The 18,315-nt window shown below is 40.6% G+C and overlaps 1 protein-coding gene across 1 annotated transcript in view; it reads right to left on the bottom strand.

The window, feature by feature from the left end:
* ryr2a (ryanodine receptor 2a (cardiac)) overlaps positions 1-13,217 on the bottom strand; it is a 707,940-nt gene extending 694,723 nt beyond the window's left edge. The window contains exon 1 of the mRNA XM_068045285.1: positions 13,148-13,217. Within this exon, the coding sequence (XP_067901386.1) occupies positions 13,148-13,195 (48 nt within the window). The 5' untranslated portion in view covers positions 13,196-13,217. The remainder of the gene's footprint in view (positions 1-13,147) is intronic.
* Positions 13,218-18,315: the final 5,098 nt, after the last annotated feature.

The following is an 18,315-nucleotide window of genomic DNA, read 5'->3' on the forward strand; positions in this document are numbered from 1 at the left end:
GAAAAGTGACTTTTGTTTAATTTCTTTGAGTAAACGTTTTCATCGCAAACTAGTTATTATTAAATGATGCAAGTTATATGTTCTGATTCAAAGTACTGTATCTGTGGTTTGACATGCACATTCTTGATACATTACTCTATATGGGCACAAAGCAGTGCTCATAATCTCAGCAGGGGGAAGGGCGTACAATGGCTTTCTACATCCATTGCTTTACTTTTCAGAAATATGTATTATAAATCAATGAATGTATGTGGATATATGAGAAAATGATATGGACGCTCAAAGGACTTCAAACAAACTGAGTGACTTAATTTGTCACTTTATCATTTCATGCACTAAGAAGTAAGTTAACTTTGAAAAAATGAGTGACATGATTAATTGATATTGGCCTGAATTTTACACTACTAACAAAAGTGAGGCTGTCAGTGCTCACCATTATTACTGCGCAACACTGACAGCAACTCCTAGTATTCACACATGCGCAGTTAAACACAGAAATCCAGAAGCTGCTGTCAGAAATAACACACTCCTCCATAGGATGCACTGTTGCAGTCTTCACTGATGGAATCTGCACAAAGTGCTATTAAGGCATGAACGTAAACTAATTACCCATTATTATTGCACTAAAGATGAAAAACTTAAGCCTTGTTCAATCAGGAATAACTGAATTTATTTGAGTTAAATTAAATAATTAAATACATAATTATATTACTATTAGTGCATAATTAAAATAATTAAATTAAACTACTTCTGAACAACCTCTGTAACCCTGAAAAAATAATTTTACAAATGTGGAGTCTCATGCCCTCAGAAAAAATGCTGCAGATTTTTAAAAAATATTAATTAAAGTTCTGTGTTTTTGTATTCAAGTTTCTCCCTTAATCCCAGATGTATGTCTCAAACCTTATTTTGTTTTCTGCATAATGATTTAAATATAATTTATCTTTTACTCCCAGCTTTGCCATCTGTGAGTATTCTTCAATTTGATTGGCTGATCATCCTGCCTGCTGCTTGCCCTATTTGCAGACACCACAGATCCCCTGGAGAGGGTGCCAAATTCAAACTGACATTCGAAAAGAGGGAATCTGCACTGAAAAACCCGCTCAAACCGTGTGAGCAACTTTTTTCAAGGTAAACAGTGACTACCATTCCTTCACTGCTGACTGCAAAATCGTGCCAATTGATAGTTTCTTTTTACAGCTTTCCCTACCCGTCCAGTGAATGAAACTGTTTTTTGATTGATTTGCACTTAGTCAATGGGATATTTGAATTAATAGCAATTATTTGAATGAGTCATGATTTTTTGTTCCCATATTGGTTTTTGAGGTGCGCTGCAATAAGGGCACTGTAGATGCATAAATTTTATTTATGATGAGAGATATCAAGTTATTGAAAAAGAACACAGTATCAATGTTATTTTCAGCAATGTGGCACCACCTTATGGGGGTCTAAAATTACTTTGTAAACTTTTCAAAAGGTCAATATTTACAATATAGCATAACATTTACTATCCTATCCAATTGAAATTAATAAGAAAAAAACTTAAGAATAATCAGAACAAGGTAAGGCCCCTCAACCTATCAAACCCACAATGTCTGATGTGCATGTGCGTTTAGTCTATTGTTACGGCCAAGTGGCAAGGGGTGCGAGTGATTCCCACTGTTCAACTCCCACCTGACTACAGCAACTGCTTTTTGTTATTTGGATTTAACCCATTGGTGGTTTATGTGTCAAATAAACAGACAGTGACAGATTTTCCTGTAGGTTTAAAATGAAGATCAATTATTTATTGAGCAATACGCTTTATTCAAAATTGTCGCAATTGCAGCCACTCACACATTCACTCGCACCCACATACACTCACAGGAGACAGATAAAGAGGAAAAGGGGTAAGTGGTTTTCGGGTGAGGTACGGTTTTCGGGTTCAGGGTAAACCTCTTGAATTCTCTCAGAAGTCAAGTTCTCGTTGGTTGCAGGCCTGAAGTGTTTGTAGATTTCTCTCTTGGTTGAAAGTTCAGTTTGTAGACAGAGGATCACTTCCAATTTCACTGCTGCATAAGTCAAAAATGTGGAATTTTACAGCAGAACACCTACCTTATGTTTTGCTGGATCTTCTCCCAGCCCTTAGCTGGACAAGTTGTTGGGTGATGCTTCTTTCTGGGTGTCTCTCTCTCTCTCTCTCTTCAAGGGCTGCCTTTTTAAGGTGAAAAGTTTGTCACATCATCTTCTGGTAGGAGATGCTCTGGTCTCTTCCCCCATGGTGATCACACAATAGCCCAGGATGAGAATAATCCAGTTATGATGTTTTCACTTCATACCTTCTTTGTTTGAGTAGAACCCATTCAAGTCAGGAATGTTTCAGGATAGGTTTACGATGGGTGCAACTGACACGTCTTAGCTTTGAAGGTATTCTTCGTTCTAAACAGACAGTGTGGCAATGTTCGAAAACACATGCGGCCATCTTTTGCAGCATTGTCCATTTTCTTAAAAAGGCAAAGTCAATTTTTATAGCTCTTCAGATTTAGTCCATAACTTTTCATCGTTGCATTTGTCATAAGTGTGATACTATGATTAACTTCCCTCCTAAGCCACCTGTTGATCGCCAACTATATATTAAGTAGTCATCTTCTTCTACATCCTAACCTTAAAAAAATACAGGCAGGTGTTGTTCAATATCTGTATGGGCCTCAATTAACATTAAATTATTCATTAAAATTATTTATTAAAATCTAAATGTTACAGTGATTTCAGTGCCTTGGTATAACTACTTTTACATTTATTCAGAAAGGAATACATTGAAGGCGAATTGGCTTCTGAAAAAACAATCCAAAACCAATTGTCCAGAAGAATGAAACATCTGCCCAACCTTTCCTAAGGTCCTTTGGGCTACTTGTAGAGGACTATGGTCTATTTTAAAAGGTTTTGCTGTTATACTAAAATACATTGTGGGTAGAATTTTTCCCATTAAAATTCTGTAAATCAGCATTTGTGGAGAAACTGTCCAAATGAATTTTAGCAAATCAGCAAAGTTTTTATGAACAGTTTGCTTAGTCGCCAATAACATCTCATACTAGCAAAGGAACAAGTGCTTATTCATAAATATTTATATTATAATCCATTGCAATTTATAAAGTCAAAACAGAATATTGCAAAAACATTACCTTTGTTTTCTAACTACCTCATTAGGAATCCTGCCCCAGATTAAACGGCATTTGGCAACAACAGGTTATGTATTTAGTGGCCAAATGAGTTCAGATCTCGAGATCCTCGACAATTTAAACCTCATTATTTGACATATAAAAGGAGTTCTGAGAACATTCCTCCCTACACACACAAATACAGGCCAACGTTTTAATAATCTCACAACCAAAGCCACAATATAAAGAACAGAATACATGGAAACCATGTCACCATTATCACCTTGCTAACTTGGTATAGGGGAAATAAAAATCAGCCAACCATTTTACTCATGAAGTGTTTTCGCTCTGCAGTCTTGAATATTTCTAGTTCCTTCAGATGGTCATTATTTTCAGAGCAGTCACGCAATAGCGCGTCCACATCAGCCTCATCTGTGCCTGGAATGGAACTTGTATAGGGGACTGATCTTCAGTATATGTCTTCCAAACAAAATCCATGAGTCTACGCTGTCCAGTAAATACTTTCTTTAAAAGAAGAGAACAATCAGATGCTCTGGCACTACCCACTAGTAATCCACCTCAGCACATCAAGGTTTGTTGCACTGGTGAACTATTCTGCTGAGCTGCTGTTGACTTATTAGAGCCGATATAACTGAGAGAAGGTCATTAGATACTGTGGAGACTGTAACAATGATTTCTACATCAGCATTCACCAATCGATAGCTGCAACACAACATTTTGACAGTAACAACATCTCAGATTTTTAATAAACTCAGTTTGGGATTTATGCATATTCCATGAGCAGGATAAAAGTACAAACTGTGGAACCCGTATCCCTGGCTGCTAAAAATCTTCAGAGCAGCCACTCAGTTTGGGCACATTAATGATCTGGATGGCCCCAAAACAGATTTAGATTGTTGATAATACTGACAGTCACAAATTTCATTTGTCCCAGCTCACCTCCCACAGCACATCTGAGCATCAAGCATGTCAAAAGCCTTTTGGCTATCAATAGATGGTTTTTGGTGGCATCAAACAAGGCTCATCAATGAAGTATCTACCAACCAATGACCAGCAGATAACACGTAACTCAAATGCAAAACTTGAGTTTAGAAGATTGAGAGGTGATCTTATTGAAACGTATAAGATTCTAAGGGGACTTGGCAGGGTAGATGTTGAGAATATGGTTCCCCCCATGGGGGAATCTAGAACTAAGGGACACAGTTTCAAATTAAGTGATCTCCCTTTTAAGACGGAGATTAGGAGGAATTTTTTCTTTTAGAGGGTTGGGAGGGTGGTGGCAGGAAAGTGGAGCTAAGGCCACAATCAGATCAGCCATGATCTTATTGAATGGCGGAGCAGGCTCAAGGGGCTAAATGGCCTACTCCGGCTTCTATTTCTCATGTTCTTATGTAATTTGTAATCGACTTGGGATGTTGGTCTTATCTAATTATTCATTAATAGAATTGAGAAAGAGACTCATCCAGTGTGCCAGCATTTGTCCAAATTTTTTGACTATTTCTTGCATACACCTTACTGCCTAATATTGGCTCTTTGTATTATGTCACTGACTTCACATGTTCTGGATGCAATTTAGGTCTAGGTTCTAAAGGAGCTAACCTCATCTTTCCTTCAATGAATTTCTTCACCTTTGGCAATGTGTAGAATCTTTAATTAAATATGAAATTACTAAATATCGGAGATGGGCGGCACAGTGGCGCAGTGCTTAGCACCGCAGCCTCACAGCTCCAAGGACCCGGGTTCTATTCTGGGTACTGCCTGTGTGGAGTTTGCAAGTTCTCCCTGTGACCGCGTGGGTTTTCGCCGGGTGCTCCGGTTTCCTCCCACAGCCAAAGACTTGCAGGTGATAGGTAAATTGGCTGTTGTAAATTGCCCCTAGTGTAGATAGGTGGTAGGGAATATGGGATTACTGTAGGGTTAGTATAAATGGGTGGTTGTTGGTCGGCACAGACTTGGTGGGCCGAAAGGCCTGTTTCAGTGCTGTATCTCGAAATAAAATGAAGAAAAGAAAGTAGAAGCAGCCAACACAGATTTCAGAATTGACAAACCAGATGAATTCTTTGAGGAAGTGACATATATGGTGTCTGGGTAGATGCAGTGCGCATGGACTGTGAGAGAGCCTTTAACAAGATACCACACAAGAGACCAGCAAGAAAATTAAAAGTTGTGGAATTAGGGGAAGATAGAAAATTGAATTAAAATTGGTTAGAAGGGAAAGAACAGAGAAGGAGTGAAGTACAGTTTCTCAGAGTGGTTGGAAATAGGTAGAGGTGGCCCAGGGTGCCCTGTTCTGGGACCAGTTCCATTCATCGTGTATATCAACTTTGTGCAGATACAGCTAGATGGAATAGTTTCCAAATTTGCAGATGATACTGAAATAGAAGACATAGTAAATAATTTTGAGGATCAAGGGAAGAGAAAAGAGAATACTGATAAAATGGTGGAATCGGCAAAAAAGTGGCAGATGAAATTCAACATCAACAGATGTGAGGTAGTACATTTTGGTTACAAATGTAAAGTTATACTTTGAATTGGGACAGGTTGGATGATGTGAAACAACAGAGGGATTTTGGGATTCAGGTTCACAACATATTAAAGCAGCACTTCAAATGGCTAAGGCCATTAAAAAAAAAGCTAATAGAATAAGGGGTTATATGGCAAGAAGTGCAGAATATAAAAATGAAGACATAATGGGGAATCTACATAAAACCTTAGTCAGACCATTGCTGGAGTGCTGGTTTTGGGCTCCATATTACAGGAAAGACGACTAATTAAGACAGAACGCAACAGTTTGCAACAATTAGTTCACATTGTTACAGAAATTTCAGATTATACTTACTAGAAAATAGGATTTAACATCAGTTGCAAAAAGTAACAATAGTGTATATGTCTTTCAGGGTGTTAGCTGAGGCTTAGTTTGTAGGACTCATACCTCTGAGTTAGGGTTCGAGTCCCACTCCACAGACTTGAGCATATAATCTAGACTGACTCTTCATCTTTCAGATGAGATAATTAAACCAAGGCCTCTCAAGTGGATGTAAAAGATGCCATTTGAAGAAGTGTAAGGGAGTTCCTCCAGTGTCCTGCCCAATGTTATCACTTAAACAGATTATCTACTCACAATCACATACAAACAATGGGCTGAATTTTATCGGCCTCTCGACGATGCAGGTCGCGGTGCGGGGGCCGGTAAAATGCAGCGGGGAGAGCCCCACCATGACCCGCGACATTGAGAAGGACCCGCCGCATATTTCCGGCGGCGGGGGAACCTCAGTGCAGCTCCCCACCCCCGCCACCTGGCGGCGGGCCCTTCATCTTAATATTTAAATTGACAATAAAAAGATGTAAATGAACATTACCTGCAGGCGGCAGCTGTCCCACGCCGATTTTACCAATGCCATTCATACGCCGCGCGCCTTTGGATCTCCATACGGAGTTCCGAGGCGAGAAGCTGGTGGGGAGGGGGGAGGAATAGAATTTTAAGGGTGGGAGGGGTGGAGGAATGGAGTAAACGATCTTTACTGGCTAATGGGATGGTGGGAAGGGATTGAGGGTCAATGGGAACAATCCACCCCCTCTATTTAAATGAGCCCCCAAGTGTAATATCGCGGGGGCTCAGGGACGGCGCATCCGCATGGGATGCTCACCGCTTTTAGAGTGCAGGGAACTGCGGCGCACTAGTAAAATTCAGCCCAATGTGTGCAAATTGGCTGCCGCATTTCCCATGTTAGAACAGTGACAATACTTCATTTGGTGTGAAGTGTTTTGGGATAGTGGCGCAGTGGTTAGCAGGGCGGCGCAGTGGTTAGCAGGGCGGCGCAGTGGTTAGCAGGGTGGCGCAGTGGTTAGCACCGCAGCCTCACAGTTCCAGGGACCCAGGTTCGATTCTGGGTACTGCCTGCGTGGAGTTTGCAAGTTCTCCCTGTGACCGTGTGGGTTTTCGCCGGGTGCTCCGGTTTCCTCCCACAGCCAAAGACTTGCAGGTGATAGGTAAATTGGCCATTGTAAATTGCCCCTAGTGTAGGTAGGTGGTAGGGAATATGAGATTACTGGAGGGTTAGTATAAATGGGTGGTTGTTGGTCGGCACAGACTCGGTGGGCCGAAGGGCCTGTTTCAGTGCTGTATCTCTAAATAAATAAAAATCTTGAGGACGTGAAAGGCACTGCATAAGTTCAAAGTTTTTGCATGAGACATATAAAAGTTCAATCTCTCCTCCCCCAATATTGTCCTCCTTCAGAGAGCAGGAACACATCTGTAAGCACATCCACAGATCCATCATCATCACTGATAGTTTGACTCGAAGTGCAATCTATAAAGACACTTCCGATATGAAATTGGGTGGCAAATTTACATTCGGGATATTTATGTCCATTATCAGCGCAAGTTGTCCTTTAAGTACATTTTAGGAATGCAATGCTATGTAACCAGATTACAGCTAAGTCACTCTTATCGCTGCAATTGCAGCACACAGACAGTTCTTATCACATGAATATTTTACCCAGAAGAGGTGTTAAAATAAGAGCAATCTGTAGATGCATGCAATAAATATTATAGAAAGAAAACAGGCCAAATTCAATATTACGAAGCTTCCAAATTCACAGACTAAACACTAGAATTAAATATCAATGATTTTAAAACTCCAATTTATTGTAAAAAAAAAATAAACTGCTATATATTGCAGGCTCTTTTCTTTGAATATTCATGTTTTCAGCTCTGGGACATATGGTAGTATGCAAAAGAAAGATTCTACACTACCAGTCTTCTACCAGCTAGTGTTAATTTGAAATGTTGAATACTAAAAGAATTATGTACATATATTTGGTTGCTGCCTGCTAATAACTGCCATACAATTTATCACAGAGGTCTGTACGTTTTGCCACACAATATTCTGTTCACGATACTGGTGAGAGACAATTTTTTGGAAACAGTTCCTTCATTTTTGTTCGACCACACAAGTGGGATTTAATGCAACACTGCCATTTAAACATTCAACATATTGATCATATATTAACAATGGTGTGTCAAATGTCTCTCACTCACTGATGATGTGACAGTTACTTACTTGCCAGTAACTGTGTGCTTCCTTTTTTCCCTCTTGTACATTCATTTGTCTTTCTTTACGTCTTTCTCTCACTCATTCACTGCTCTGTTTAGCTTCCCTAACATTCTTTCCTCCCACTGCTCTACAGTTTGCTTCAAACATAACAAATTCACCTCCATTGACACTAACCTCTAATGGATTGCAGCACCAATGATAACTTGTCAGTTGTTCCCTCTCCAAGCAATATGAGATCTCACATTTTTAAATGATAAAAAAGCAATTAAAACAATGTTATTTAAATGAAGACACAATACCATGTGCATTAGTTTGTGCTTTTACCGATAATTTTTCTCATTCTATGATTACATTACCGATTCCATATTCTTAGCTCTCTGAACTGTAAATGACCCTATGTGGCAAATTACTTACTGCAGAACATATGGGATGCCCACCATGTTCTCTGACCAACTCAGAAGTGGAAAAGTGCATTAGTGGTGCACTGCATACAAGATAAATCTATCAGCCTAGAGTTTTATTTATACAGATAAAATGTCATACAGAAACAAAATGATTGTCCAGATAGAAAAATACAATAATTAAACTTGCAATATATATAAACTGGGTTGACTAATTAAAATGAAGATAGTGCCTGGAGTTGTTATAGCTTCCCTTTTGCAGCTTCTTAAAAACACATTATTAGATGATACATATGAAAAATTATTTATTTGGCGTTTCTGCTGCCACCATACATGAGGGTGGCTGGCTGAATAGATGGCTGAAGATGCTGAGGAGTGATTCTAAGGGTGTTGTCTCCTTTGAAGTTCAAGCATATTTTCTTGAAGATGAAATATCCAGGTTATTTGTTACTTGAATGCAACAAGGATATTTTACCCCATGACAATGATGATAATACTAAATTACACCTTATAATGGAGCAATTGCTTAACCGTCATAAACTGAAACTGAACTGCAGCAGCCACATAAATACTGTGGCTACAAAAGCATCTCAGAGACTGGGAATTCTGTGGCAAATAACCCACCTCCTGACTACCAAAGGCACAAGTCAGGAGTATGATGGAATACTCTCCACTTGCCTGGATGAGTGCAGCTCCAAAAACACTCAGGAAACTTGACACCATCCAGAATAAAGCAGCCCACTTGATCAGCACCCCATCCACCACCTTCAACATTCACTCCCTCCACCACTGACGCACAGTGGCATTAGAGTATACCATATACAATATGCACTGCAGTAACTCACCATGCCTCCTTCATCAGCACCTTTTAAACTGTGACCTCTTCCACCTAGAAGGACAAGGACAGGAGACACATGGGAACACCACCACTTGCAAGTTCCCCTTCAAGTCACACACCATCCTGACTTGGAAATATATCGCCGTTCCTTCACTGTCACTGCATCTAAATCCTGGAACTCCCTCCCTAACAGCACTGTGGGTGTACCTACACCAGATGGACTGCAGCAGTTCAAGAAAACACCTACTCAAGGGCAATTAGGGATGGACAACAAATGCTGGCCTTGCCAGTGACGCCCACATCCCATGAAGGAATAAAAAAAGGCATTAATTCAAAATTGCTGAATCACCACCAAGAAATTTGTTCTTCACCTGTCAACCTTGTATACCTTTTGCCAGTGCCATCAAAGTATGGATATCTTTACTGATTTTTGAACAAAAGGCATTTGTTCCTTTCTGCACACTTTGGCTTAGATTTTCCTCTGCGACTGGGGTTCCTCCTCAAAGCATGTTCGGGAATGATACGCACCTAGAGTCAGGCTGGCTTACATATCTAGGATGGTCTCCCAGCGCTGTTAGTATTTTCTCTTGGGGAATCACCTCAAGCAGGGTTATAAAAATAACTGTGGCTCTTGCTACCGCACAGGATGGCCTGCTAAGCCAGCTGGGAAAAGAAACTTTTAAAATTTATGTTAAGTCTCTCTCATCACCTAGTGCAGTCAATCACATTGATTGCATTGGGAAAAATAGCCCATTCAGTTTGAACTCTTGCCCCTTCTCGGCCCCACCTCCTTAGTAGCACTAACATTGCTAATGATAGAAATGGAATGTTGGCATGCTAGAAACAGAAAATCCCAAAGCGTCTTTAGATATCAGAGGATTGACACAATGGCTCCCCACCACAATTCCCACACCTGCCCAGTCAAAACCACCTGAAAACAGGCATAAATCCAGAGGAAAATCTGGTTCATCGCCTGCTTTTCATTTTAAAACTTAAAGAAGAGAGAACAGCCTCTATCCTAAGATAGAAATTAATCTTTTCAACAAACCATGACATAGAAGAAAGAAGCAATGCAACAGTGATCAATTAGGGAATGATCAGTATTGTTCACTTGTACCTGTGCTGCTCATAATCACCTAGAGCTGCTCAATAGTTTAATTGCTATAACCACCACCCCACCCCCCCGCCCCGCCTACACACCGTGTCTCAGGTTCTTGATTCCTTACCCAGTTTACCAAAAAGGAATGCCTCAAAAAGGGTGTGTTTTTTTGGTGATATATGTGCAGCATCCTGTCCTGAAATTCTAGACATGGTTCCATATTAAATTAGAATGTGTTAAATTAAATTAAATTAGAGGTGACTTAATAGAGACATATAAGATAATCAGAGGGTTAGATAGGGTGGATAGTGAGAGTCTTTTTCCTCGGATGGTGATGGCAAACACAAGGGGACATAGCTTTAAGTTGAGGGGTGATAGATATAGGACAGATGTCAGAGGTAGTTTCTTTACTCAGAGAGTAGTAGGGGCGTGGAACGCCCTGCCTGCAACAGTAGTAGACTCGCCAACTTTAAGGGCATTTAAGTGGTCATTGAATAGACATATGGATGAAAATGTAATAGTGTCGGTCAGATGGTTTCACAGGTCGGCGCAACATCGAGGGCCGAAGGGCCTGTACTGCGCTGTAATATTCTATGTTCTATGTGTCTGCAAAGAAACATTTCATGGAGGAGCTCCAAGAAGAATACAGCAATGGGTTCCGTGCACATTGTTTGGTGAACATGGTGGGAAAAGTTGCTCAACAAAAGGGATCTATACACACCAGGTTGTGTACAAAAGCAGATGCCATCAGTGTGGCTCCAAGGTCAATGGTAAAAAGTAAAATTAAGAGAATGAGTTTACTCCATTTTGCAGGCTGATATTCTCTAGGGGCAAAAAATAATAGCCATTCATTATATCTTTTATTGGTGATGATTAATCTACAAAAATCGGGTATGTTTTTTTTAAACTTAGAATATGTTTATTTGTATTGCATGCATGTTATTATTGTAATATTATTGTAACTGGGTTATCATAACTGGACTGAACACTTGCAGATTTGATGTCGTGCGAGACCAAGATGGCCAAATTTACCCAGATTTGGCTGTACAGACCTTTTATAGCTCCACATTTTAAAAAGCGTTTTACACTTGGTTAATATAGAGAATTAACTTCTACAGCCAGCTTAATAAATTTTGATACCTGACTTTAAGTTCCACATTTTAAGTTTTCAGCACACTATAGTGGTCTGTGTTCATTTATTTGCATGATTTATAGATTAGTAGAATCTCATAGGTGTACATTGATATCAGATTCCAGCCTCACTTGCTAAAATAGTGCTAATAGCTATGTTGTTCCAAATAAAACAATGGGATATTCATATTGCATACGATTTTTTAGTCTGAGCAGCTGACATTAAATATTACAAACAGACACCACAGATAATAAGGAAATAAGGTTTTATTTACAATGTGTTTTTGTTCAAGGTCATTTCACCCAAGTTCAGCATTCCTCGCCAAAATCTTCATTAGCTAACACAACACAGGCTTGTCTGATGTTTGTGTAGCCCAACAGATGACAAGCAGTGCAGCGTTAACATTGCTTTATATGTACAGTAGATCACTAAACTTCTAGTTCAGTATGTCACCCGTCGGCATTCGGATCATGCTTGGTTTAATACTTATATATGTTCGTTATTCGAACCGCCGCTCAGAAACTTTGTAAATGCCCATTATAAATCACTAAAGATGACCCGGAGACGCCGATGACTCGATGTTTGATCTTCAATGGCACTCACTCTGACGCTACACATTAATTGGATCATTGGTTTTGCACAATCTTTGAGCGAACAGGCTACAGTTAATTTCATCGATACAATGACCCTTCTGTTTTGCCAGTATATGTTCTGTGAAAATTAACTGCACCGGCCCGTGTAAAGCACAAGACGAGCAAAAGAGCCCAAGCATGAGATAGAGCGCTTGTTACAACTGGTTTGCAAGACAGATGTTTACAGCAATACCAGGCAACTGCATTGCTTATGAACTGAGCAATCATCAGCAGCACGGTGACTGTATGCGTGTCTGCAGCATGAAACATGCTCATTAGAGCAATACTGGGCACCAAACCTAAACCTTACCTCTGTCCATCTGACACAGCCCAGATAACCGCGCGCATTCCCTGACAGCCACCAGAATGGGATAACAGCATCCCACTAACTCTTCCACTAACCTCGCAGTGTTTGGGGGGGGGGGGGGTGGGGGTGGAAGAAGGTTAAAATAAAATACATCAATACTAACTCCCGCCACTCACTTCGATCAAATTATTAACACATTCACTTGTCACATAATCTGCACTGGGAGAGAAAGGTTCTTTAACGGGCGCCAATTCATTTTCGCCCCAGTAATATTTTCCCCTCCAAGAAATGCAGCAGACAGTAAAAGCTTCCCATTTACTGAGAGAATAATTTCATACAAAAGCACCGCTAACAGCATGTAGCCGGTGTCAGCGCATCAATAAGTGCAGTGCAAGTCTAATACCCATTGATTCAAATGCGGCTAAAATAAATCCACGCGAGTAGGTGCCGTTTCGCGCGGGGGTGGAAATAATAATTATTTTATGTAAGGTGAGGGAAATGAAAATAATAATGGGGTACTTACAGTTCTTAAGAACTGAATTTCGTCTTCTCCTTCTCCCACCTCAGCCATGACTGCAGGGGGGAGGGGGGGTGTGAGGGGAGAAGGCGAGAGCTGCAAACTGCTTGCTGCGTGGTCCCCTGGATTACGGGCTCTTATTGTAGGAGAGCCGCAAATCCTCCGCTCTCTCCGCTCAGGGATTCCGCGTGCACGAATTTAGGGTGCGCGTGCGCGGGGCGCGCGCCCTGCCTTCTGATTGTTGTGGGGGGGTGGTGGGAGGAAGGCGCGGCCCCGCCGGTGCCCGCGCTCACGCTGGAGCTGACCGAGCGCCCTCTGATTATTTTTTTTGTCTCTCTCTCTGCCTCTTAAACTTTGTTGCAAGCAAAAAAAAAACCACCCCAGCACGGCGGAGATACAGCGCCGCTTAAGAGGGCTCGCAGCCTCAGTTGGAAAAACTTGTGAGGAACAGACGCAGCGCAGGTACATCCATCTCCTCAAACTGTTAGTAAAAGATGTGTTGTAAATTTTCTATGACTGTATGCCCAGGCTCTCTCATCGTTTGCATCAATTATAAAAATTGCCCTTCTCCCCTCCCCCATAACTAAATTGTGATGGGCAGTAAGAGATTGGATCAGCTATTAGCAATGTGCAGCTTTGTAAGCCTGAATGATGTTTCTTCTGATCATCCTAGCTGGAGAATGAGAAAGAATTTGCATTTGTGTAGATTTTCAGGACCACAGGTTGCCCCTAAGTGCTTTGCAGCCAATGAAGTACTTTAGAAATGTAGTCCCTGTTGTCGGAAATCGGGCAGCCAATTTGTGCACAAACAGCAATATGATAATGACCAGCTAATCTGTTTTCGGTGATGTTGATTGTGGCCTAAATATTGCCCTACTCTTCTTCAAAATAGTGCCATGGGATCTTTTGCATCCAGCTGAGAGTTTAGCATCTCCTCTGAAAGATGGCACCTCCGACAGTACAGCACTCCCTCAGTACTGACCTGGAGTGTCAGCCTTGATTTTTGTGCTCAAGTCCTAGAGTGCAACTTGAACGTGCAACATTCTGACTCAGGCAAGAGTACTATCAAATAGGTGATGATCATCACAAGCAAACCAAGAATGGGAGAGGTAGGGAGACAAAGACCACTGAAATAAAATTGGCAACTTAGATTAACTTTCTGGAAATTGCAACTGTGCAAGCTTTGAAAAGGACCAAGCCACAGTCATAATAAATGTGATCATTCTATAGTATTTAAAGCAAAGGTTAATTTCAGGGTTGAAGGATAGAAGAAGATTGACTTCCAGCTAGAAAGTCATGGCATGAGTGACAGAGTTGTTGTTTTATTCTGATTCACTTTCCTTAAGCAGACAGTCATATCCAAAACCAAATTGAGCAAACAACAACTTGTATTTATATAGTACCATTAATGTAGTATTACATCCCAAGTCACTTCACAGTAAAACCTGGCTCGGGTATAAAATTAAAACCCAACCCGGGCCCAACCCGACAACAGCCAACCCGAACCTGACCCGGGCCCGAGTCCTTTAATTTTTTTAACTGCCCGACCTGACCCGAACCCGACACATGTAGTCGAGTTTAGTCAGATAGCCAGGCTTTACTGCAGAGTGCGGAGTCCAGACTGCACGTATCCCGCCTTGACGTCCTGAATGTTCATTTGAAGATTACTTCTCGGAGCAAGGCAGCACTTTCCACGTCCAGCCCGACCCAACCCGAGCCCGAATGCTGGGCCCGGAAGAGAGACCCGACACATGTCGTCGAGTCTTGTCGGGTTTGGGTCGGGCAGCTACGCTTTACATCACAGGAGTAATTATCAAACTAAATTTGACACCGTGCTATGTAAGGAGACATGAGGACAGGTGAATAAGAGCTTGATCAAAGGTAGGTTTTAAGGAGTGTCTTAAGAGAGGTGGGGAGGTTTAAAGAGGGGATTTCAGAGATTAGGATCTAGGTAGCTGAAGGCATAGTTGCCAATGGTAGAGCAATTAAAATTGGGGATGTGCAAAAGGCCAGAATTGGAGGAAAGCAGAGATCTCAGAAGGTTGTAGGGCTGGAGGAGGTTAAAAGGAACTCTGCCTTATAGTCTTGAGGTTTAAAACAAACTGGCATATGTCTTCTGATCTCACCAGTAGTATCATACTCGTAGTGATCATTCACAGCCACACAGATGATTGCCATAAAACAATGAGATTGTACCCAAAATAGTTTGTCAATCCCAGCTAGATAATGGGCAGAATTAGCTGTCAAAGTAACTGTGAGGCTAATGGCATTTGCTGATATTTATAGATAATTGGTTCAGCAGCTTCAGACAAAGAGCTGATGTGCAGTTAAATGCAAGTATCCAAAAGTTGTTGTCTGAGTTGTTGTCCAAGTCCACCAGTAGCTTCTTGAAAATGGCATCTCACTGTCTGCCTCACCATTCACGCACATTGAATGTCATGAGGTTGCTGTATTTACACATTAAATACAAACTAAAGCCAACAAAAATATTTCAAACAAGTGAAAGTATCTTTTTAGCAATATGTTGAGTGTTAATGAGCCTCTCTGCCACTGAAAATTACCTATTATAAGTGGGGAGTGTCATTCCTTCAGATTGTGAATTGTTTAAAAGATTTGAAAAATGCAAATTTTAAATTTAACATTGTTTGTCTTACATTTCCTTTCTGTCTTTTTTCTCTCTCGCTTAATCCAATCTTTGTTTCCCTCTCTTTATTTCTCTTTCATTGCCTGATTTGATATTGAATTCATCCACTATAATTCACCCTCCTTCTCAGTCCTTCTGCGATTTATTTCCCAATCCTTAAATCTCATTCATTAAGGAGATACCCAGTTGATGGCCCTGTTTACTCATGGAGCAGATGCCCTGTTTCCTTTGCTGTGCAGTTATCAGCTTGCACTTTCAACAACCTAGTCGGCAAAGAAGTTTGAGCTGTAGGGCGAAAGGGAAAGTCTAACTAACAGCAGATGCCGTTAGATGCCCTGCTACAGCAAAATCTGGCCTATGAATATCTAATGATGATGGCAAGTAACCTCCTGAAATGGAGAGGAGGAGGAAAACAAAGGCCATTTTGTTTTAATTGAAAGATAAGATGTTGATTAATCATTCGGAAGTGCTAATCATTGCTGTTTGTACCTTCATTTTTTCAGCTTTTATCCCCTTTAAAAATTTGTTAAAATGAAGTGTTGAAAGAATAAGCATTAATAATATACATCACACCAAGGAGAACATCTTGTAATAAAACTGGTTAGCAAAACACATGAAATGATCCTGAAAATAAGACAATGCCTTACTGACAGTGGGTATTGTAAACAAATCAACCCAGCTAAGAAGATCAAGGATTTTCCGCAAGGGATTTCATGCTTCCTAACAGGTAGGAACCTACTCCCCATTCTAGATTTACATTGCCTCAACATGTTGCATAAAGAAGAAAATGTTTGTCTCGCTGGGCACTTTTGCCAGGTCTTTGGTACTGGGCGTTCATTAGGTCTGTGAAATATAATCTTTCCAGGGCTCTGCTTATACATAGGCTACCCTCAATGTAAATTTTTATATTGGACTTACCTTTCCTCAAACAAAACTTGAAAAATGATCAATATAGCATTAGAGATGCATACTTCCTTAATATTCATAAGGATCATGAAATTCCTAAGAATTTGTGTCAGAAATGTAACACTATGTCGAGCCACTTTACCATATTCATGAGTGTTTATGTTCAGGCATTGCTGAAACAAGTGTCTGTAAGTAGTCTCACAAGCCACAATTTGCAGTGGCAGGATTACAGTTAGTATTGTATACCTCCTAGTGGCTGGCTGAAAACTGGCATTAGCTCTTCTGCCAGCTTTCTTAGTTAGGGAATAGTGCATGAAAGTGGAGGATCTCAAAAGGCATAAATAACCACAATGAGGCAAAAATGCACCATTATAGTGGGTGCACAGCTTCAAGGTTCAAGCCCCTCTGCAACTGAGTTCCTGATTTCGGTCATGGTGCACACACGGGCATCTTGCTCTTGAGGCAGCAAGAATCACAAGGGTCAGGCTGCTATTACAGCTGCCCTGATTAAGAGCAGTGGGGTGCCCACGAGTAATTTGGCCACCCTCTCTCAACTACAAAGGTTCAGGGGAAGCTCAATAGCAGAAAAAGAAATGAAGAAAAAGGTTGGGAATAAAAAGGTGGCAAAAATGCAAGTATTTACAATATATTCTTATTGAATTGCGAAAAGAGCAAGACCATTACCCAACAGGTAGAAGATTAGATAATGCTTGTATGCTTTTTCCTGCCTCAACATCCTGCATGAAAGTACAGGATTTACTGGAAAACATCTGGGATAATGCAATATTTACCACATAGGAAATTAATTATCATGTCTGCAGCCAGTTTAATTATTGTGATAGTTTTAAATTAGTAGAGCAATTCCAAAGATCAGGCTAAGTATGTTACTTTATTACCAAACAAAGTTACAAAATAATATAAAATGCAAGAAAGAAGGAACTTGCATTTATAAAGCATGTTTCACAGGCCATCCGATGTGCTTTGCAGTGAGCACATTACTTGTCTGTCACTGTTGTTAGGTCTACATATATAGCAGCCACCTTGCATACAGCAAGGTTCCACAAGCAACAGGGAGATGAATGACCAATTAATCTACTTTGGTGGTGTTTCTTAAGAGATGAACTCCCTACTGTTCTTTGAAAACATGCCTTGAGTTTTTTAATATCTACTTGAACAGGTAGATGAGGTATTGGTGCAATGTAGGGGAGGTGGTGGTGTAGTGGTAATGTCACTGAAGTAGTAATCCAGATTGCAGGTTAATGCTCTGGGGACCTGGGTTTGAAGCTTACCACGTGGTGGAATTTGAATTCAATTAATAAATCTGGAATTTAAAAACTAGTCTAATGATGACCATTGTTGTTAAAAACCCATCTGGTTCACTAATGACCTTCAGGGAAGGAAATCTGCCGTCCTTGCCTGGTCTGGCTTACATGTGATTCCAGACCCACAGCAATGTGGTTGTCTCTTAAAATGCCCTCTGAAATGTCCTAATAAGCCACTCAGTTTAAGGGCAATTAGGGATAGGCAATAAATGCTGGCCTAGCCAAAGGTGCCCACATCCCACAAATAAATTTTTTTTAAACTCATCCAAAAACAGCATCTCAAACAATTCAGTACTCTCTCT

This window comes from Heterodontus francisci, chromosome 13, assembly GCF_036365525.1.
Source record: "Heterodontus francisci isolate sHetFra1 chromosome 13, sHetFra1.hap1, whole genome shotgun sequence".
Taxonomy (NCBI): Eukaryota; Metazoa; Chordata; class Chondrichthyes; order Heterodontiformes; family Heterodontidae; genus Heterodontus; species Heterodontus francisci.